General features: G+C 42.1%; 1 protein-coding gene across 13 annotated transcripts in view; it reads right to left on the bottom strand.

The window, feature by feature from the left end:
- Positions 1-23795, bottom strand: part of HYDIN (HYDIN axonemal central pair apparatus protein) — a 441202-nt gene that overhangs the window by 37882 nt on the left and 379525 nt on the right. For 12 of the 13 annotated variants that reach the window (XM_042967954.1, XM_042967958.1, XM_042967953.1 and 9 more), the window contains 14 exons: positions 21453-21657; positions 20491-20726; positions 18416-18567; positions 18114-18303; positions 14866-14968; positions 14359-14637; positions 12491-12633; positions 9897-10115; positions 7135-7295; positions 4788-4885; positions 3792-3999; positions 2398-2610; positions 1757-1895; positions 433-598 (listed from right to left, as the gene is read on the bottom strand). In XM_042967954.1, the coding sequence (XP_042823888.1) occupies positions 433-598; positions 1757-1895; positions 2398-2610; positions 3792-3999; positions 4788-4885; positions 7135-7295; positions 9897-10115; positions 12491-12633; positions 14359-14637; positions 14866-14968; positions 18114-18303; positions 18416-18567; positions 20491-20726; positions 21453-21657 (2512 nt within the window). Of the gene's footprint in view, positions 1-432; positions 599-1756; positions 1896-2397; positions 2611-3515; positions 3592-3791; positions 4000-4787; positions 4886-7134; positions 7296-9896; positions 10116-12490; positions 12634-14358; positions 14638-14865; positions 14969-18113; positions 18304-18415; positions 18568-20490; positions 20727-21452; positions 21658-23795 lie in introns of those variants that run through there. The other variant, XM_042967965.1, reaches the window with a different exon arrangement.

Raw genomic sequence — 23795 nt, 5'->3', positions numbered from 1 at the left:
TGTTGAGCTGAATGAATGCATGAAAGGATGGCAGAGAAATCTGACCACTGTGACTCATACTGAGAGGCATACAAATACAGCCCATGCTCTGAGGCACATACAAGTAAGATGGGGATAACATGAGCCTCTGGAAATGAACATAGGCAGTCCAGGCCTTCAAGGAATCTAACAAGTGTGATTTGTAGCAAGTCTCCTAAATTTCCTTAGGTTATTAACGTGTGGGTTTAGAAGATACCTGATGGAAATCAGATTGAAAGACAAATAATTTACGGCTTTGTGAATAGTGATAGAAGACCTCTGACATGCTTCTGGAAGGTACCAGAAAAAGTTCCCCACCCAAGTCTGCTCCCAGAGCTCATTGTGGGGTCAGTCCTACCCCTTCCCCTGAGAGGTCATGCCAAGTCTAAACATAAACCAACAGGGCAGCCTTACCAATGAGGAGACAACTGAAGTTGAGATGTGACTTGTCCAGATTGATGAGAGGGTCGGTGGCTTTGCCTACCAGAAGGAAAGGGACTGTGATGTTGTGTTCAGGGATTAAGAAAGTCCAGAAGGCTTCTGTGATGTCCAGATGGAAAGGCGTGAACTGGAAGACAATCTAAGAAGACCATTTGGAAAAGAGTGGTAAAGACATTTCTGTTTGCATACTCCACATGCCATTGGAGGCTTACTGGTGCTGGGGTTACAATGGTTGGCATTACCAGGTCATCTCCACCTTTCTACTGTCTACCTTTCTACTGTGAAGGCATGTGATTTTGGCTGTTCCAGCAATATCAATGTCTTTTTGCCCTGCCACAGGTCCTCCTAAGGAGGTCCAGCCTGATCAGAGCCTCTGATGGCTGTGCTGCCATATTTCACACCATGTCTTTGTTTGACATGTAAAAATAGAGAGATTTCAATAGAAATATGGAATTTTGGCTTTTCGCAAAAAGTTTGGGAGAACTGGCAACACTGGCAACTTGTCTGTGTGGTGGTCATCTGACAGAGAAGCACTATCGCCAGCTGGTGCTGGTGCTCAGCAGTCCCTATCATTGTCCCCTTGGCTTGCTCCATTCATTTGTGTGACCTCCCTGAAAGCATTTGAATGCATGATTTCTGTTTCATGAATTTATTTCTGCCTCCAAGATTCTCTGCAGAACTTACAGGATACAGGCCCATAGATCTGTTTTGGCCAGTGAGATCACATTTTTTTAGGTATGACTCTGTACCCTGTACCACTGTGTAAACACGAGGACTACACTGTGGGACATGACTCACTTTTCTGTTTTACCCTTTGGCCCGACCAAGTAAAAATACATCTGTATCCTTTTACTGCTGTCAGTCCCTCGGGAAAAAATAAGTCTTCAGAGAGTAATCTATGAGTCCTACAGTCTGCAGGTATTAGTATCCAGCTCCTCTTTCCTGCTTAATAATTTCAGTTTTTTAAAACTGCAAATACTAGACCTTTTCACTTCTCTACAGCCACCCAAGAGAGCTCAGTTCTGTCTTGTTCATGAGGATTGCCTAACATATATGCCACTCAGGAAATACTTGTTGATTGATGCACCCTTAGGCTGTCCTCCCTCACTCTATGGTCTACAGCACACTTGCTATGCAGAAGGGGAGAAGATGATCAATGCCCTGAGTCAAGTGGTCCTGATTCTCTCTCTCTCTCTCTCTCTCTCTCTCTCTGTCTCTCTCTCTCTGTCTCTCTCTCTCTGTCTCTCTCTCTCTCACACACACACACACACACACACACACACACACACACACATACCTCCGCTTTCTTTTCAGGGTGGATGAAGCCCTTCTCTGTAAGGCATGTGAAGGCTGGAGGGTTCTGGAGACTTTCAGTTTCTTCAGAGATCCAAGAGAAGGAGTAGGTGCTATTAGTTGGGTTCAGGATTGTAAAAGTCCTGGCCGAGGGGGAAGAATTGACAGCAGAGAGTGAAATGGGGGTTGAAGAATTAGAGAAACTTTCTTAGGACCTTCCCTAGCACAGTCCCCCTATCTAGGAATCAGGACTTGTCTGCATACTATATTACCACAGAAATGAAAACTGCACTTCATTTGGCGGGGGGGGGGGGGGGGGGGGGAGGGGCAAACTATGGCTAGAGTTCTGGACTTTGGAATAATGACATCCAGGGCCCTTCTGTCCCAATGACCGACCCTCTGTGGTTAAGGTGGGGGTCAGGGATTACATTTTTATGTCTCCCATATTTCCCCAGTGTCAAAACTAAGGAGACAAAATTCAGCTTCCTTACTATAGACTTCCTTACTATGGACTTCTCTAAAGTCCAACCCCAATATTTCAAACCTGCTTCTAGGAATTAGCCTCACTGACTTCTCTGAATTCTTCCTCTAAGTTCTTTAGAAGAACTCACTGATAAGAACCAATGCAAACCATAAGCAACTTACCGGATATTCTTCCCTCCTATGCCCACGCTGGTGAACTCAATCACCCGGGTGTTTGAATCTAGAGCCACACCAGAAGGTCCTCGGAGATCTGGGTTGCGCCGATGACCACTGATGTAGTCTGAGTGTTTTAGGTCAAAATGGCAGAAGGGCAAAAGGCTCCGCCCTTTTGCTGATAGGACTGGGCCTTGCTCTCCAGGTGGCAGGTTGGGAATCCTGTAAGGATAAGATTATTCTTATTTATTTTTAGATGAATCACCACTTCCTTAGTTGGTTGGAAATGAATATTATATCCACCAGAACGTGAGCTCCATGAAAGCAGAGACTGGGTCTATCCTGGTCAACAACATAATATAAATGCCTTGAATAGCGCATGATACATAGTAAGTGTTCATTCATGAACTGTTGAGTGGATGAATGCATGAATGGGCTGAGTATGAGGAGGATGAATTCTGGTTCTTTCTCTGTATCTAAGTATGGCCCCAAGTTATTCCCTCCAGCAGTGGTGAGAAATTTTCCCTGCTATAAAATGAGCACAGAGTCTTGCCCTCTGGGCCCTCTCACAGGCATCTAGTGGGGTATGAAAACTGACACAGAAATTCTAAACGAGTATCCTGAGCCCCCTTGGAGAAAGTGAACTGGATGTAAGTAGACCTCTAGTCCCAGCATCAAGCTTAGGCCCAGGTGTGTGACGGGTCCCTGCAGTGTAATTGCAGGGGCTCCACAAGGCTTTTATGGCTCACATAGGTCTCTGCCACCCCATACCATGTTTTACACAATTCCTCTGTAAGGTAAGTGTTCTGTATGGATCTTTCATGGGAGTGGTTAACACATCATGGACTTGCTAAATGTTATTGGATTGGATTTCTTGAATTGGGTCTGGGCCCCTTCTATTCCTCACCTATGTATCAGGTCCACCACCATGGCTATGTAATGTTTATTGTGCTTATTATGTGCCAGGTACTGTTCTAAGTCTTCACTTGATTTAACTCACTTAATGTTCATGATGACTGTACAAGGTGGGTATTGTTATTTCCATTTTACATATGAGGAGACCAAGTCTCAGAAAAGGTATAAGAAAGTTTTCCTAAGTTCATATTTGCCCAAGGACTGGAACCTACCTGTCTGTCAGCCATTCTGTTGCTCAGTGGAATCCTGTGTGTGGCTGGGAAGGGCGTAATAGGCAGGAGGAAGAGTCTAGAGAGTGTTGGTGAGTAATACAAAAGAAAAAATTCTCCTTATCTTCTAAATCCTGGCCTTTCGGAATCTTCCCAATGGGAAATGTGACAATCAGGGGGCTATGGAGGGGCCCAGGGCTGGAAAGAATGGTGGTGGTGCTGGGACAGAAGAGAGGGTAGGAGATGTGGAGTTTTGCTCTGGAGAGCACATCTTCTTACTGGCAGAAGAGAATGCTCTCGAAGTCTCCAACTTCCAGCGGGGAGAATTTCACTTTGAGCTTCTGAGTTTTGCCCACAGGCACAATGCCTGAGGCAGGCTCCACAGAGAAGGGCGTGGGGGGAACTTCATTCCAGTGGTCCGTGGCGCTGTCCAGAGTACTGACCGTGTGCAGCGTGCCCTGGCTAATTTGGTCTTTTTGAGAAGAACCTGGGGGCAAAACAGAGAGCCAATGATATTCTCTATTTGCAGTGGGAGGGCAGGTGGAAGGCAGCCCACTCACAGGTCCCTCTGTGGGCTCACCTCTTCCACCAGAAATACTTAGCTTTGGGCACTAAGCGTAAGGGATTGGCTCATATCTCTCACAGGAGACTCATGAAAAATACTTCTATTAATTCTATCAATTTTTCAAAGTTGTTTCCTTTTGGCTCAGGGGGTGGGCCAAAGAGAGGTCTGTGGGTCTTCTGCCTCAAGAATAACGGGCTGTGAATATAATTTTTTGGAGAATCATTGTTTGAAAGTAGGGGTTCACAATCTGGGGGCCCATTTGAAAGGTCTGCGAATCTCCAAAACTGCAACAACAGCAATGAATTTTTGTCTACCAAGTGTTGAGTCTTTTTCCAAGTGCTTCATATATATCACATTCGGTATGGGTGTGTATTTTCCAGGGAGAAAGTTCATAGTTTTCATCAGTTTCTGCAAGGGTCTGTAATCTCCCAAGAGGTTAAGGCCTAAAAGACAAGATTCCTAGGGGTCAGTGACTGGGGTGCTGGCCTAATGGAAGGCTAGGCTCTAGGCTCCAGGCTCCGGGAGGACAGAGGTCAGCTCTTGAGTTTCTCAGGCCTGTTTGGCTCTGCAGACACCATGAAACATTTGCTCTGTTTCTCCTTGGCTACTGAGGGAGCTGTTGGACCAGTGCTCATTTCTCCATGAACAAGGCTCTCCTACTAACTGGGGACTCAGTTCAAGCCCTGGAGTTTTCCTATCATTGTGTTTACCTTGGTTATCTGGCATTGTAAAGCTGACAGCCTTTGCAGTCTCTTCTGAGACCCAATTGAATTCCAGCTGCACGTTTCCTGAATTAGTCAGTTCAAGCCTGCAGATAGATCAGAGAATGGATTTGAGAAATGTGCTGTCGATGATTTTTTTCCTGTCTACACATCATCTATACTGTTATTTTAAGTTGTCACTGTGTTTCTTAAACATTTCTTCAAAAGGCAAGTTTTAAGCATTTTGTCTGACATCATGCATTTGCTGTGCTAGTTATATCTCCTTCTAAAACACTATTTACTATTAAAAGTAAAAATATTCAAATGTTTAGCACTTTAAATCATCTGGCACAGTACCAGCACCCTATGCAATGAGCTCTCAGCATGAGTTTGCTATAATTCTGAAAAATTCCCACGAGAGAGGAATCAAAATGTGTTTTCCATGACAGTACTTTCTTTAGGTGCAAATTCCAGTCCCTCCCTTACTGAAACATCTCCCACTGGAAACAATGTCCCTGTGGTCGGAAGCCATTTGACCCCTGCCTGAGATTCCTTCATTGACTGAGACTTGTCTCAAATTCTGAATGAGTAGAGACTTTTCTTGCCTCAAGTTTCCCTGCATATAAGACAAGAACCAGGAAATAGAAGCTTTTTCTGGAATCATTTTTAAACTTGATCACAATCACAGCAGAAGGATGAGGCCTTGATACAGGAAAATGATTGTGTTAGAGAAGAAAACACAAATGTCTTACTAGTTTTAGTGAAGTAGTTGGAGTTGAGTTTGGAGGGGGGTGTAGGTCTAGGGGAGGGTGTAAGGATCAGATCTCCACTATTTGGTCCAGGTAGACTGTGCAGGTATGCCCAAAGTCAAGGGCTTTGACCTCAGGGGCTTATGTTTATTGTGTAAAAGTATGAGCACTGGCCACTATCCTAAAGACAATATTTATAAAGTGGAGAAATCTTGGTGGTACAGAATACTCTTGATAAAAAAGTTCTTAGTTCAGACTGGAGTTGGCAAACTTTTTTGTTGTTGTTGTTGCAAAGGGCAACACAGCATATGTTTTTTGGCTTTGCATACCATCGGTGTTTGTAGTAACTACTCACTCTGCTGTTGTAGTACCAAAGCAGCCATAGACAACACATAAATGAATTTATGTGGCTGTGGGTCAAAAGAAACTTTATTTACAACAATAGGCAGCTGGTTGGATTTGGTCCTCGGGCCATAGTTTGCCAACCCCAGCTTTAAGTGAAATGGCTATCAACAGAAGGTACCACTTCCTCCCTTATTTCTTTTGGTTCTATGATAATTTGAAAACTTAAAGTGTAACAAATGCAAACTGAGTTGAACAAGTTAATTACCAATTTTTACAAAGTTGAAATGTCAGTGGTTTACATTTTTGTGCTCGTAATTCTCAAAGAATGGTCTTTCTCTGTCTTTGCATATGCTGCTTTCTCTGTCTAGAAGGCCCCTTTTTCTCACTTCTTCACCTGGCTATCTCCTAATCATCCTGTAGAATGGGCACTGCTTCATCTGGGAAGTATTCCCTGATATTCCATCTGCTTCAGGTACTCTCACAGCATACACAGGACACCATATTGCAACCACCTATTTTCACCCATTCCCCCCATGAGCTCTTTAAGAGGGGGACCCATGACATCCTTATATTCTTGTATGTGAGTTAACATAACCCTTTTCCTTCTAAGGACAATTTTGACTTTGAATAAATTTTCTAGCTGTTTCCCTGGAAACCTGATAAAGGAGAAATATCAGCTGTATTATTAGGCAACATTGTTTAGAGTTACATGACCCCTAATGGGTAAATTGCATCTGGTCTGGAGGGAATTATGATTCCCTGGAGGGAAGCCATAGCTTTGGGGTTCTGTGAGTGTAGTGACTCTTGTAATTGGGCATGTCTCTTATAAGGATCATGGAAGCTATACCTATGGGGTGCTTATGAGGAGTATTGGCTTCTGTTGGTTGTGGGGCTTCTGAGCTAAGATGGACCCATTCCCACTAGTGTGGATATTGTCACCTGGAGTTGGAGAGAAAAGAGTGGTTACTGGGTGGTGGTGTGGACTGCTTCAAGGACCATCCCTACTGAAGCTGATGGCCGGATGCTGCCCTCCTGGTGGACTGTGTTTCCTGGCCTATATCTTGATTTCAGGTGTGAACTTTAATAGCTCTGTGGATCTGAATGTTTCACTGCATCCCTAGAGTTCCTCTGGTGCATGCTACATAGCTATGATGCCTGGTATATGCTGTCATAAACAGTGAATAAGTATTTGATAAAGGAATAGGCAAATGATGAAATGAAAGAACTTCTCTGTGAGTGCTGGGGGGCTTTCAAAGACTCACTCAAACACTCGGGTCTGGTAAACCAGTGTTTCTTTAAAGTGCACATTGCTTGTTTCGCATTGATATGAAGCAAAATTCACATTGGCACTGATCTGAAGATGCAGTTCTCGGTAGTTTTCTTCTACTACTGAGTGAACAGGCTCAGGATCCGTCTCTATCACCTGTAACAAAGGCAGAGCTAGCTGACTCCCAAGAATAAAGGGGTAGGCGGTAACAGTATTTTACCCATGCAAATTAACACCAACTTACAGAATAAATGATTCCAGTTCCAGAATAAATGATTAAGGTAAACCTAAAATGACTCCTATATGGGAAAGGAAACAAATTACTAAGAGCATCAGGACTACAGAGATATTAGTTTGGGGGTTAGATGGACTATAAAGAAGGTAGAGGAAAGGAAATAATAAAATTAGGGACAGATATTAATGAAATAGAAAATAAATTGAGAACAGAGAGGACTAATAAAGCCAAATGATGTTTATGTGGAATGACTTAAAAAGTCTTCAGGGCGATTGATCAAGAAAAAAATGAGTAAATAAAAATAACTGATATCAAAAATTAAAAAGAGGACACTACCACTGATCCTATAGATTTAAACAGATGATAGGAAAACATTATAAATAACTTTATGAAAATACATATGAAAACTTAGTTGAAGGGCAAATTCATAGAAAAATAACTTAATAAAATTGACTCAAGAAAAAATAAAAAACCTGAGGAGTCCTAATAGTATTAAAGAAACTAAATGGTAGTAAAAAAAAAAAAAAGTTAAAAAAGACCTAAATAAATGTACAGATAAAACTCACTAATAGAAAGGACGAATTAATATTGTAAAATTGTTAATCCTTCCTAAATGGACTTACAGATACAATCCAATTCCAATCAAGTTTCAATCAGGGTTTCCACAGAAGTTGGTAAGTGGATTCCAAAATTAGATAGAAAAATAAAGGACCAAGAATAATGAAAATACTTCAGAACAAAACAGTATGGGAGAGGGACTTCCCTTGGAAATATCAAGACTGATTATGAAGCTATGGAAATTAAGGCAAGGTAAAACTGGCATAGGGATAGACAAATTGACAATGAAGTAGAATACTGAGACAAGAAACATACCAGGCATATATGAAATTTAGATGATAAGGGAGTCATGGCAGATCACTAGGAAACAGAAGGGCTAAACAAAAAAGGGATTTGGTCAGGTCATGGAAAACCATTAAATTGGATCCTTGCCTCACACCATACATAAAATCCAGGTGGGCCAAGAGCTTAAATACAAAAAGCAAAATTCTTAAACCTAAAAAAAAAAAAAAAAAAAAGAATATTTTTCTTCCCTGGTAGAGAAGAGTTTTAAAAAGAAGACACACACACACACAAAATATGTAAAAGATGAGATTAATAAATTTTGCTATATTAAAAATAAGAATATTTTTTGTTCATCAAAAGATACATCAAAGAAAGTGAAAAGATAAGCTATAAATTTGGTGAGGACATTTGGAGTCAAATAATAGGAAGGAATAGTAAACTTTATCAAAAATAAAGTAACTCATACAAAGAACAGGCATCATAATTGAAAACTAGGCAAAAGGCATATAAGAGATGACTAGTAAGGCCATGAAGTCATTCATATTCATCTTTACCAGTGGTTAGGGAAATGCAAAGTAGATCCCAAATTAGACCATTTCCCATTCATTTAAGTGAAAAAAATCAAGAAGTCTGGCAATGCCAAGTTGTGTAGAGAATGTGGATCAGTAAGATCCCTCTGCCAATAGGAGTGTGCATAGGTACAGTGACTTTGGAAAACACAGGCATTATCTTGGAAAGCTGAAGTTCACATATCTTATGACTCAGCAATTCCACTTCTAGGAATATAAACTTTTGCAATTGAATACCATTTGACATGAATAATAATGTTCACAGCAACACTGTACACAATGGAAAACACCAAATAATTTTCAAAAGAAGAATGGATGATAAGTAATAATGAAATTTTATATAGCAGTGAAATGGGTACACTATAGCCACATGAAACAATATGGATCACAGGCAGTAACCGTTTTTTAAAAACTAAAAGTTAGAAACTACAACAAAACGGTATGCCTTTTAGAATGAGCACTGGGTGTTGTATGGAAGCCAATCTGACAATAAATGATATTTAAAAAATAGAATGTATAGGTTGAAAAAGAAAGAAAAACTAAAAATCAAGGGAATGAGTAAACAAGATTCAGGATCGTGATTATGTCTAAGAGGGAGGCAGGGGGATGGAATGGGTGAGAAGCACACAGGTAATTCATGTTCTACTTCCTACACTGAGTGTGAGTTCATCTCTGTTTATTACATTATTAAAAGAAACCAGCCAAAGACTAGTTGAAAGAGGGACACGCATGGACCAAAGATGAGATTCTGTCATGAACCAAAGATTATAACTAATCAAATTCCGGACACAGACAGAAAAAGGGAATAGCTGAAAGTCTAACCATGATGCTGTTGATGGTGAGAGAACTTGCTCCATGAGGCATCCAGACTTAAACTAAAGCGGTTTGGGTCAAGATGTGTGGGCTGCATGGCTGGCAGGTGGCATACTTGCCAGTTCAGTTTGTCACTTCTGAAATCAAGGTCAAATCAAGGTCATGTAGAATGGGAAACAAACTTTTTTTTTTTTTGTTCCATGAAGGAAGGAAATGATGAGACACTGAACCGGAGAGCAGCAGGCACCACCAGCCACGGCAGGCCTGGTCAGATTTGTACCTGATGTCCCCACTCACCTTTCGTTTTGCAGCGAAAGAACCGGGTGTGTTTCTGAGCACATCCACCCACTTGACTGTGCGCATGCGGTCATCCCAATCAGGGACCTGGTCTGCAGGGAGCTGAAACATGATCCTGGAGAGCTTGCACTTGACCCCCATCTTCTTCAGATTGATGGGCACTTCGGACTTCATGGTCACTACTATGTCCTTAGCACACCCAGGGTGAAGGTGGCCGATCTGCGGAAGAGCCCGATATTAGTATTTTTGGGAATCTGAGCTTGAGGACTTTTTATACCTGATGGTGACGTTCCAGAGAAGGGGTAGAGCCAAAAATCTTGGCAAAAAATGCATCATTCACACCTGTATGTGTAGATTGTCTTAAATATCTACAAGAGATTCTTAGATAGAAATATGATAGTAAAAGCAGCTAATATTTATTAAACTGTTCCTTGCCTCAGGCACTGTTCTAAACCTTTACACAGTTCTAATCCATTCAACAACACTGTGAGATGTACAGCTATTACTCCTATTTTACAGGCAAGGAAACTTGTAACTGGCTCGTGGCCATACCATGAATATTGGAAAAGCTGGATTCAGACCCAGACAATATGGCTCCAGGTACCACATTCTTAACTACCTGTGCTTCTTCATCAATATGACCTATATGAATTATAGACCAATGTACACAGTACATTAGCAGTTCTCAGAATGTGGTCTGGTGACCCTTGGGATCCCTAAGACCCTTTCAGGAGTTCACAAGGTCAGATCTACTTTCATCCATCATAATACTAAGATGTTATTTGACTTTTTTATTCTTATTTTCTCATGAGTACACAATGGAGCTTTATAGAGATTACATGACATATGATATTGAAACAGATCAAATGGAGAAGCAAATAGTAGAATCTAGCTATCTTCTATTAAGCCAGATATTAAAGACATTTATAAAACTGCAGAATAATGCCACTCTTCTTACTCGTTTTTTATTTTGAAAAATATAGCTATTTTCATTAAAATATGATATTTATATTAACATTAAAGGGTTTATTATTTAAAAATGAATAAATACATGTTTTTAGATATTCTCAGTTTTAATTTCTTAAAAAAATTTTTTTTAAGTTTATTCATTTTTGAGAGAGACAGAGCATGAGCAGGAGAGGGGCAGAGAGAGAGAGGTAGACACAGAATCCGAAGCAGGCTCCAGGCTCTGAGCTGTCAGCACAGAGCCCGATGCGAGGCTCGAACTTACGAACCAAGAAATCATGACCCGAGCCGAAGTCAGACGCTCGATCGACTGAGCCACCCAGGCGCCCCCTCTCAGTTTTAATTTCTAATGTGGTAAATGTCAATAGACATAAGTCACATAAAAAACAGCTTTTTGGGGTTCCTTAATAATGTTTAATAAGGTAAAGAAGTCCTAAAACCAGAAGGCTGAGATTCCCTGAAGTATACCAGATAAATGGGAAATCTAGTTTGGTTTAAGGCATAAAATAATTTATGATTTATCATATACAAACACACACACACACACACACACACACACACATATATATATATATATATATATATATATATAATAGTCCTATCATGTTTCTGACAGATAAAAATATCTCTCCTTCCTCTGGAAAGTGAAGGGTGAATAAAACTTAGTATTCCCCAGGCCACAAATGTGTGTGTGTGTGTGTGTGTGTGTGTGTGTGTGTGTGTGTGTGGTGAGGGGTATATGCATGTGTGTGTGTGGGGGGGTGGGTGTATATAAATGGACTGTCTGAAGCTTATCTCTGTCTACTTTAACTGACACTTTACATCCCTCTAGGAAGCAAAACTTCCTGATGGCACTCAAAGATTTAAAGGTGACAAAGTAGGGTCCCCAACTTTCCTTGCTCTATCCCCCTAGAGATCTATGCTTGAATAGCCTTGGTGACTGAAACTGGGCAGAAGGCAGTGGATATATCTGGGTATATGAATTGTCCTGGGAACTCAGCAGCAAACTGTCTATGAAAAGCATCAGGTAGCCAGAGGCTAGGATCTGCTACCACATTGTCTTAGGCCTTGTGTGACTTTGAGCCTTGGCCAGCAATTCATAAAATGTGTGCTGTGAGATGCTGAAAGGGATTCCAGGTAAAATAAAGTTAACTAGATTTTAGTATGCTGAGTGAGAAACAGAAAGATGTAATTTGCAAATGTGCTATATCTCAGTTGTCCACAGAACCCACTACCCCCATCTTAGCTTTCAGTGAGCCACTTTGGCAGGCCTAATGCTCTAACGAACATATACCTTCGGAGACACAGGTCTACAATCTGTGATAGGAAGACCCTAGCCCCTATCCCTATCCACTCTGGGACCTATTTCATCCATAGAGACTTGCATGGAATTCCTCAACTTCAGCCTAGCGACAGTCTCATCAGACCTCGTTCTCTGTTCTTAGACCAGAGGGGACACGGACTGTGTCCTCTGGTACCTGGTCTGAGTAACGGATGGTTCCTGGGCTGTTTCTCAGCTTGAGAGCCATCCATCTCATCCCACACGTTCATGAAGATAGACTGACAGTCAAATTGGGTTTGGCTCACACCTAAGGGAGTCCAGAAAACAGCAGTTGGCTTTCACTTACCTGTGGGGAAAAGCAAACTGTAGCTAAAAGGGGCCATTCAAACCGTATGACATTCGCTTGGCTGTGATTAGTCACTGTGAAGCTCACGTTATAGCTGTTTCCGATGTGGCAGTCCCCAAACTGGATGTGGTCCACCAGAGCAGCTATGGACAGAAACAGAAGGTCTGTGAGTCTTCCCTAGCCTCCCTGGGGCTCGCTTTCCTGAGGAGGCAACACTTGAAAGACATGGTGCTTTACCCTCATGCATTCCACCCCCACCGCAGATGATTATCCTGGAAAAGTTGGAGTCACATAGCATAAACTTTCCCTCCTTGGGAAATCTATTAGTCCATCTACCTGTCCGTCTGTCCACCTGTCCGTCCATCCATCCATCCATCATCCACCCACCCACCCACCCACCTTGGCTCTCACCTTCAAGAGAAAATATAGGTCCCCAACTCCATTTATTTGCTGAAACAATACTATTAAGGGTTAAAATAGGATATAATATAAAAGCCCTTGTTAAACTTGAACCATAGATAAATGATGAGTAATTTTTAGTATCGCTATGTCCCATACAATATTTTCAGACACACAAATAAAAAAATTACTCGTTTATCTGAAATTAAAATTTAAGAGGGACTCCTATAATCTGATTTTCTAAATGTGGTAACCCTATCATAATTATGAAATCTGATTTCTGAGCCAGGGTTCGCTGCTGGCTCCTGCTTGACCCCTGACAAGAGAGATGTCACCTCGTAGCCACACAGAGGGGTGGAACACCACATAAAGAGGAGTACTGATTTTAAGCCATGTTGTAGAGACTGTCCAATGCTACATTCCAGGATTATAATCAAGCTCCTAGAAAAACTATGAGCATGTGTTTATAACTCACTTCATACCAACTAGCCACACAATTAGGCTGCCTAACAAATGCATTTTGATAATAATGATGACATAAATTTTCTCCTACCCCAAAGAATATAGTCAGCCAAAAGAAGCTGCAGTGCTTGACAGACAGTGGGGAAGCATGTCTGAGCTTTAGTGTATACAGTGTATACAGAAGTCACCTAGGGATCTCGCTATAATGCAGATTCTGCTTCAGTAGGCCTGAAATGCTGGGGTGGTGTCTGCTTCTAACAAGCTCCCAGGTGCTGCTGATGCTGTTGGTTCTCAGAAAGCGCACTGAGTAGTGAGGCTACTGAGAATGATGTTCTAGACGTGGCACAAATCTACACCTTCTTTAATGAAACAAGCCCATGACTTCTCTTGGAATATCTGGGATACATGGGTCCCATGAAGCAGACCACGCCAATAGGAGCCAGCTGAGAGATATGAACAGGGACAACTACAGAGAGATATGTGCTCACATAGCTAATCTGGAATTTGAATTTTGAATTTCACTTTTCAGATAAACTGGAATTAGCTAAAACTATAAGTCCCTGAGACTCTTGTACTACTCTTTGGAACTGCAGGGCTCAGCACAGTGCCTGGTACATGCATGCTGATGCTCAGTAAATATTCCTCGAGGGAACACGTGACTGAAGGCATTGTCTGAGCCAGGAATGAAGGAACATACAGTAACAAGGAGAAGATGCTTTCCTAAATCCCCAGGAAGCTGGCTGGTCTGTTATTTAAGCCATGGTGACTGGGTGGCTCACTTTGGCTTGGGTCATGACCTCACAGTTTGTGTGTTTGAGCCTTGCATTGGGTTTGAGGCTGTCAGCACAGAGCCCGCTTCAGATCTTCTGTTCCCCTTTCTCTCTGTCTCTCCCCTGCTCACACCCTCATGCTCAAAAATAAATAAAACAATTTAAAAAATTAAAACAAAAATAAAATAAAATAACCTGAGCCAACAGTTGTTAATAGCTCATGGCTGTTTCTCTCACCTGTTATCAAGTCTTCCATAGTATTTTCCTCGATGACCTCAGAGATCTCTGGGGCTTCATGGCTGCTGGAAACCAGCAGCCCATGGATGTTGCCCAAGGTGATGTCATCCTCATAACCCTCTCCCACCATGTGGATGTTCGTCTCCTCATACTGATTGTTGATCACTGACAAGTGGATGATGCCTGTCATTCTCCCAACACTTTGGGACTGGAAAATGACATCAAATCCAGCTGTGTCTCCAGGAAGAACCACCAGGGAGGCCGTGTGAGCTTTCTTTGCTGCCAAGATGAGAGAGAGACATGAAATTTAGAACCAGTTTAAAGGAAGATGTAACCATAAAGATCCGGACTCAAGAGAGGGCAGCTCTAGTGTGGGAATGAGCCTTACCTGCAGAGGCTATTTATGAGGAGACTGGGCCTCCTACTCTGGCTGGATCCTCATCAGTTTCCTAACAAAACAGCTTCTGAGACCCATTGCCCTCTAGAAGCTATACTCCCCCTACCTACCTTTTGCATGTGGTTTGTTTTCCTCTGTGATGTAGATGTAGGAGGTGGTGGGCCACCCTTTCAGAGAGAAGACTCCTAGTTGGTCCCTCAGGTCAACATGCAGCTGGCAGAAGGAAAACAAGGTTGAGTGGTAAGCTTACAGGCTGCTCATGGGTTTTGAGTCTGGATTGAGATACTGTACTGTTTGGGAAGGCACACTAGTCATTGTGCCCAGTGGTCATGTTTTTGAGTTTCTTATTAAAAAGGAGATAAAATAAGTATTAGACCTGGGGAGGAAAAATGAAAGTTTAGTTCAGCCCTTATTGTCCAAGTAAGGAACTGGAGGTCCAGAGAACATAGGTGACTTTCCAGATTACCCAGCTAAGTAGTATCAAAATGGGGTTGCCGAGGCCTCTGCTATTGACAGAGGCGGCTGTAAAATATATACTAGACTAATAAAATGGAAATGAATACTTGTCATTCTGTGAAGGCTTACATGAATGTGAGTTCCTAAAAATCAGTATCTCCCAGGAACTAATGCATTAGTTACCTGATAGTGTCATATTGAGCAGCCTACCAAGATAAGAAGAAAACCAAAGTGGGTTTCTGATTTACTTGGAGAAAACAGATGTTTTCTAGACCAGTGGAAGCAGTATACCTGCTAAAGCCATGTATCTGCTAAAGATAAAGACATATATCTGATTTTGGGTATAAGAAATCAGTATACAGTTTTAGAAGATAGTAATGCTGGTACCATCATAAACACAATTGAACAATATAAGAAATGAGGCAAAAAGAAGAAAGAAATAGTGACACTACATAGGAAGCTTCTAAGGTAAAAAAATAATTTTATGTGTAGATGTAATCTTAGTAAGAAACTATATGGAGGAGTTATATGGGAAAAAATTGACATAAAAAAGATCTAGGTAAATGGATGGGAATTCTAAATGTTGTTCTTGGCAAAGAGCCTAAATACTCTATAAGTAGAAATTCTTCCTGAATAATTCATAGGATTCCCAATTGGATTTTTTGAGGAATATTATAAAATGATGTCTAAAGTGCATCTCAGAGACTAGATTTGTAAAATTTGTTAATAAAACTTAGAAAAATGGGGAGTGGGTGAGCAGGAATTTATTGACCTAGATGCTAGAACATTTTATAAAGCCACAATAACAGAAACAATGCAGGGTGATGGTAAACTAGGTAATGTGGACTCAAAACAACAACAAATAAGACAACAACATCAAGAACAATAAATTTTTTAAAGCATCACAGAGCTGAGAAGATAATGAGGAATAACCACACCAAGATCTGGGAGAGCATGGGAATCCAGACAGGACAGCCTAAATTTATGGACTGTTTTTGACCTGGACTCAGTCAGGAAGAGGTATGTGGGAGAATGAGCTGTGCTTTTGATGGCCTGTTGGTACTAAGAGGGCAAAAGTCTTGTGACAGGTGGGGTGTTTTCTTTGCAGTAGAAAATCTCAAGCCCTAAAACCAGCTTTAGGTGATGCCCAGTTTCTAGGGTCCCAACGTACCTGGCAGAAGCAAATGAAAATTGTCTTTGAAGAAAAATAACAGCATCCTTAGTCTTATTAGGTCTAAATAACTTTTCAAGTATAATACTCAACACATGATTGAAGATAACCAGGCACACGAGGGGAAAGGACAACATGGGCAAAAATGAGCAGGAATAACAGATATCAGAAACAGACCCACAGGGACTTCAGATTTTGGAATTATCAGGTACAGATGGCAAAATGGTTGTGATCACTATGTTCAAGAAATAAAGCTGAGTCTGCCAATTTCAGCACAAAACTAGAAGTCTTAAGAACTGATTATGCATATTTGAAAAACAGCCTAAATAGAAATTCTAGAACTGAAAGATATAATAACTTAAGAACTTAGTGGAAGGTTTACTAGTGAATTAGACATAGCTAAAGGCAAAGTTAAAGAAATTATCCCAAGAAATTATGGAGAAGGGAGTGCAGAGAAAAATGGATGGAAAGTAAAGATCACATTAAAAATGAAGAAGAAATGGGGGCGCCTGGGTGGCTCAGCCAGTTAAGCGTTCGACTTTGGCTCAGGTCATGATCTCACTGTTCATGAATTCAAGCACTGCATCAGGCTCTATGCTGACAGCTCAGAGCCTGGAGCCTGCTTTGGATTCTGTGTCTTCCTCTCTCTCTGTCCTTTCCCCACTCATACTGTCTCTCTCTGCCTCTCAAAAAATGAATAAATGCTAAAAAAAAATCTTCAAAAAATGAAGAAGAAATGGAGATTTCTCAACACAAAGTGAGAGAATTCACCACACCAGCAGACCTGCGGGGGTATTTCTTCATCAGGTAGCAAAGGATTTCAGATGGAAGGTTGCATATGTAGGAGTGAACAGCAATAAAAAAGATAACTATGTGGATAAATCTAAATAAGCCTTAACTGTATAAACCACAAAACCCAACAATATTAGTCATAACATCTTGTAGGGTTTAAAGTATAGAGGGAATCCAAAGCCTCCCAGAAGTTGTCCCTACTCCATCCTTCTATTTTTATGTTCCACTGTTTGTCTACTATCCCCTGTGTTCTCAAGAAGCTGGGGGCTGACTAGTTCCTGTTTATATATGACACTTTTTTTCCCCTTCTGTTCCTTTGTCTTTCCAGTCTTCTTTCTCCAGCTTGGATGCACTCACTGTCATACCCCTTCCTGAAACCTAGTTATCCTGCAATACCCAGCTTGCATGTCATTTTATAGTGAAATTTTCCTTGATTCCCCTAGATGGGAGAAGATCATTTTTGAAAGTCTTATGGTTCTTTGGATGACACTTACACAGTTTATCACTTTTTGTTTGTAAAATAGAAACATAAATTTAATTGCTGAACCAAAGTCCCTTCAGATGTTGAAACTCTCACCCCTAATGAGGTTTCTTTAGTTTCTTCCTTATTAAAAATGCAATGTTCATTACAGAAAAAAAGTGGAGAGTAAGGAAGATACCAAGAACACCATAATCCTCCTACTCAGCTTAGGGTATATCACTGCACACTGCTTCACACGGTAACTATGAGTGTGCTATCTAATCTGCTTTCCTACACTCCTGGAGGGCAGACACCACAGCTGACTGGGCTCTGCATGTCCCATGTCTTACACAGGCTAACATATGAGGAACATCAAAGAAGTCCTCATAGATCAGGGATGGCAGAGTCCTCAACATCAGAAGTCTTTCTTCTGAATCATTCTTTTCCCTTTCCATCCCATACTTCACCTCCAATGGTACCTGGGCAGGGATGGTGCCATTGTTCTTGAGGATGAGAGGCAGCTTCTCTGACTGACCAAGCAGAAGCCTCTTAAAGAGGAGCAAGGGGTTTCCATTTTGGTTGTAGAGAACTGGTCGCACTACCGTCACCCGCGGGAGGTTCCCTTCCCCGACGATATCAAACACAAGGCTTCGGTTCTTGGTCAGATTGCTGCAGGGAACAGCAAGATGGAGGCCTGTCAGCCTGGCATGCCAGGAAGGACATTCCACAGAGGGTGTGGCCTGCAGCCCTGCTGTAAGAGAGGGAGCTGGGGAGCTGGTACCTAGGCAAGCCATCCAAGGTAGCCTCGAAGATACACTGGTAGGTCTGCATGGTCTGCGGGGTAAAGGTCACCGTGGCAAAGGCATGTGAGCGGCTGGCAACACACATCTTATTGGGTTCCACATCAAAAATGTCAACGATTCGGGCAATGAGCTGGGGAGGGGGAGCAGGGATCAGTGTGTTAGCTACTTTGCATCAAATAAGACTTACTTCTTATCTCTACTGCCCTTGCTGTAAAATCTTCCTCATCTAAACTCTGTGGTAGACATGCTCCATCCATTTCGTACATAGTCATGTCCCTGGAAGGAACAGCCTAGATACTCTGGGACCCACTCCTGAGCAATAACTAGCTGGACTTGGCTAGACCTATGATATTTGACTCAAACAGGTGAATTAAACCATATCTCAGATAGTGCCCCCCCCTCCCCTGCCACCTTTTTCTTTCCCTCTCTCTCAAACAAGTTAAGATGCCCAAAGGTCATTGGTGGTTGCTGATGTGGAGCTGAACTGGAAGCCAGACTAGAGAATAGAACAATGGAGACACCATGAGTGAGTGGCACATGGCCATTGAAAGATAGAGCTTCTGTTGGTCTTCTAAAAGTTGCATTACAGGTGACAATTCCAGTTCCATAGAGCTCTGGCTACATGGTGTGCTCTGACCTTTGTCTGAGGTCTCTGATTTATTGAAGCAAACCTTGCTTGTTTGGGCCATCCTGGGTTGGTTTCTGCTCCTTGCAACTCAAAGAGCTTTAGCTAGAACAAACCTCCCACAGCGCTTGATCTGTCTGCATCTTGTGGCTGTGTTTTGGGAAGACTGTAGGGACCCCTGGCAAGGCCTCAAAAGGATTTTTGCATTTTTAATGATGGCAAATGGGATTCAAAACTATTTCCTCTTATTTTTAAGCTGAGGGCACGAAGGCTTCTTTGCTCTTTTCAAGGGATATTATGCAAATTAGGGAAGAGGAGAATATGTATGCAAATCCCCTGTTAAAAACCTATCATTTAGAAATAAGGCTTGCTCACTTTTTATGTTTTTAGTGTGGAATAGAAAGAAAGCTGTCCCTTCGTGTCCAAAAAAAGGTCAGAGAGTAATGACTGGATATCGTCAGGGCCTGAGAGAAGTCATAAAAGGGATGAGATAGCCTTTCAAACCCTAACCTTCTGTGGTGACAGTCTCCTGAGACAGCACACACTCTTCTCAGCTCTAGACTAGGCCAACCCTTGAGTTATCTCCCCGCCACCATCACCCATGTGAACAATGCCAGCTCTGGGGCACAAGGACCACCTGGGCCAAAATTTCACCTTTGGGCAGAGAACTAAAGGAGCTGAGGTGAGACCAAACAGTATTTGCAGCACATCTGATCGTCTATTGACTAAGCTTCTCTCTTCGTATCCTTAATTTGCTGCTCTATTGTGAGGAAAAAGGACCTCAGTATGGTCTAACTCGGAGAGGAAAGGAGTTTCAAACCTACAGGCCCTGAGATAGGCATTTATTATTTACCTTATATGTGGATGAAGCTTGGCTCTAAACCCAGCCCTGTGTCCCTAGGCTTCATTTTTCTAACTATAAAATGAGTATAATAACACAAAGTCTGGTTATACAAACTTTCTGCGAGGATGAAATGAGGCAATAAATGTAAATAATTTAACAAAGTGCCTAGAATGCAGCAGGGGTTAACAATTGTTCATCACTTCACCTTACCCTTACACCCTGACATCCCCCTAATCCTCCTTACCAGACAAATGTGCAACCCAAGGCAGCCTCCCTGAGCTGGCACTCATCTTTGGCTCTCCCCACAATGCTTGATCTATTATAGGTATAGGTGGCTGTTTGATGGATGAGAGAGTTACTCATTGGTGTGCACCATTTTAAAACCCAGAGGAGACATCCACTGAGAGAAATGTATGGCTCTTGGCTTAGGGGAAACTGCCCAGTTACCTCATATGATTTCCAGCAGGGCCTGAGAGGCAGATAATCCCCACTCATGTCTAGAGGCTCTAGAGTAGGGTTTCCAAGAGCTCTTTCCATAGCTTCCTGCCAGCTTCAGTGGGCCAGGGCCATTTGGGGCTGCTTACCTTGTTGGAGATGGGCTTAACTACAATGTTCACATCACAGGCGATCTTTCCCATATTGCTGATCTTGAACCGAGCCTTGGCCTGATGACCCACCAGGACGTTGCAGAAAATGAACTTGTTCTCATCCTCCACAAACAGCCCCCCACTCTCCATGGTCTGTAGGACATTGAGCAGGCTAGCGCTGTTACAAATCTTGTGCTCCTCAAATATCAAGGCACTGTTGTCAGTCACGAAGGCTGGGGAGTGGAGGGAAGAATGAGAGACGAGCCCTGATAGCCTGGTTCCTGCTTTCTGTAGTTGCTAATTTGAAGATTTGATTCCGATGGAGGACAATCATAAGAGGAGAGGTAGGGGAATTCACACAAGAGGGTGGGAGTGATGGCACAAATTCTATCTTCTCTTCTTTTTTTGTATTGCTCTTGCTGGTTATCAGACCCCAACCATATTTTCCTCCCAGTAGTAAGGAGAGGTAAGTTCTAGGATCCGGGGTGGACTTAGGAAAGAAGGGGGCATTTGGCCTATGTTGGTGTGAGGCTGCAGGGAGTCTACAGCAAAACAAGAGGAGTTCTCTCTGTGCTTTACCCGAATCTTGCTGAGTTAAAGTGATAATATGCACAGTCACTGAACATTGTTCTCTGTGTGTATGTTGCCCATGGGGAATGGCCAGGCCATGAGTGGGATTCGGTGTTCCTGGGTCCTGTGCCATATCTCATTACACCACGATTCCCAGATAATACTATTCATATGAGAATCCTGGACCAAACTCAGGAAGACTAGGAGTTTAAAGCTGCACACCTTCTGTGCATGCCTTATAAATCTTTAAGGAAAAATATGGCTGAAGACACCAGAGGAAGTTCTAAGGACCCAGAGGAAGCAGTTCAGCTATATCTGCTAAACATTTGAATGGTTGGTGGAGGGCAAGGTCTTTTAAGGGAGTGCTATCCAATCTGAGTGCCCAGTACCTGGTAGACAGGCTTCTGCCAACAGGCTGTAAGGAATGCCGCCAGGCTGATCTCTTGGGTCTCGGTCAGATATATCGATAGCTATGAATTCCTCACATCTTCCCACAGGGTCAGCCACGCAATCGACAGTGATAACCTGGGTTCCTCCGGAAGGGATGGAGCCGAACCCAGGGTAGATGGTGAACATGCCATGGGTGAAGCGAGCCTGCAGGAAAGGTTGAGGGGTGAGAGGGGTGGGGTGACAGAGTCTGAGCCCTTCTACCAGCATTGTGAGACGGTGTCAAGAGGGACCAGTTGGTTCTCTCCCCACAGGCTTTCTCTGAACCCTAGCTTTCTTCTGGAGGCAGGGAAGGCCTGGGGAATCTTCAGGGATGGGTTCTCTCAGTGCTTCTTTCTGTGCACATTCCTTCTGACCAATCATGACTGAGTGGGAGCCTAAGGGAACAGACGTATTCCACATTGCACAACTCTTACCCAGAGCGGAATCTGCTGGCAGAGGGGTATAGACAGAGCACTGGCTAAGGATGTAGACTTTTGAGTCAGACAGTCATGAGTTTGAATCCCACCCCTGCTATAATCTAACTATTTGACCTTGGACAAGTGACTTCTCTGAGTCTCAGTTTATCCATGAAGTGGGGCTAAAGCCCCCACCTTGAATCACTGGCGGCATCAATGAAAAAAAAATGTGCGTGAAGTACTTAACATAGCATCTGGCACAGAATTAGTGCTCAAAAAATGGGATATTACCACATACTCCTCTGGTTCTCCCCCCTACCAGCTTTGTTGAGATGTAAATGACATATAACATTGTATAAGTTTAAGGTGTACAATGAGATGATTTGATACTGATATATACTGCAAAATGATTACCACAATGTTAGTTAATGCATCCATCAGCTCACATAATTGCCATTTTTTTGTGTGTGAGGAGAATGTTTAAGATCTAGTCTCTTAACAACTTCCACATGTATAATACATTACTGTTAACTAGAGTCACCAAGTGCATATTAGATTCCCAGAACTTACACAACTTATAAACTGGAAGTTTGCACCCTTTGACCAACATCTCCCCATTTCCTCCACCACTCCCAACCCCTTGTGACCACATAGGGCTAAGGATAAAACAGGATAATCTCCCCATTTCAAGGTTCTTAATGTAATCATATCAACAAAGTTGATCATCTATCATCAGGGAAATGCAAAAAAAAAATCACAATGAGATATCACCTCACGCCTGTTAGAATGGCCATTATCAAAATTAGTATTGTGCACTATAGTGGGAATATAAATTGGTGAGAAGGAGAAGCTTTGGATAGTAAGAATACGGTTGAGTGTTGTCACAAAGGATCAAGGTCAGAGTGAGGGCACAGAAGAGCTGAAATGGATGGACGTGAGTTAGATGTAAGAAAGGGAAGTGGTGGTCAAAGAAAGGAATCTTAGAAGTCAAGAGTTCAGAAGCATCTCAGTTTCTTTTGGTATGAGATTCAGGGTGTGACCTCGAGAGCGAGTTGCGAAGGTGGGAGAGAGGACAAGATCATTGGAACTGAAAGGTAGGGTCGTGGAGGGAGGCCTCTCACTAAAGGCAAAGAAGATACAGTAGGAGAAGAAAGCAAAACAAACAAAAAAACCCAAAAGACAAAAAACAATCCCAAACATATACACATATATTAGAAGGGATGAGAGTTATAGAAACATATGTAGAAAAAATATTATGTATGTTAATTAAATAAAAGGCTTCTGTTGAAGAGGAAAATACTTGAGAAGACATGAAAACCAGCATGTAGAAAATTCAATCCAAATGTAATCAATAATTACCAGTGTCCACCTAGTACAGAATACCTACTTTTTCTTACTTTTGCCTTCAATGCACAAGTGGTGGCTGGAGCTGCAGCAGCCATCTTGGAACCATGAAGAAAAGTCAAGAGAATTTCAAACACCAAAGAGCCTCTAACAACACAAGCAACTGTCTACCTTACCTAAACATATTCTATTTAGACCACTAATGTTGGATTTTCTGTTACTTGCAGCTAAACAGCATCCTACATGAGTAAGTCTTTCTCCTCTATGAAGCCTTCAGTGACTTTTAACACCTACCAGGAACAGTAGAACTTTATTTATTCATCTTTCTGGAGCTTCACCCTCCATACACACCTCAATTATAGAATTTACCATGTTGCTGGTCAACTGCTTAGTCACCCTCCTTCCTTTATAAGTGTCTAAAATATTTCCTCTACATCCATTTAGAACCATATTAGACAGTGTTATAAATTTTGTCTTAATTGATAAACATTATTTAGAAAACTCAAGAGGATAGGGAAGTATATTGAATTTACACACATAATC

The sequence above is a fragment of the Panthera tigris genome, chromosome E2 (assembly GCF_018350195.1).
Source record: "Panthera tigris isolate Pti1 chromosome E2, P.tigris_Pti1_mat1.1, whole genome shotgun sequence".
NCBI lineage: Eukaryota > Metazoa > Chordata > Mammalia > Carnivora > Felidae > Panthera > Panthera tigris.
Note: the sequence above shows the minus strand (reverse complement) of the source record. Positions and strands in the feature narration are given on the sequence as shown.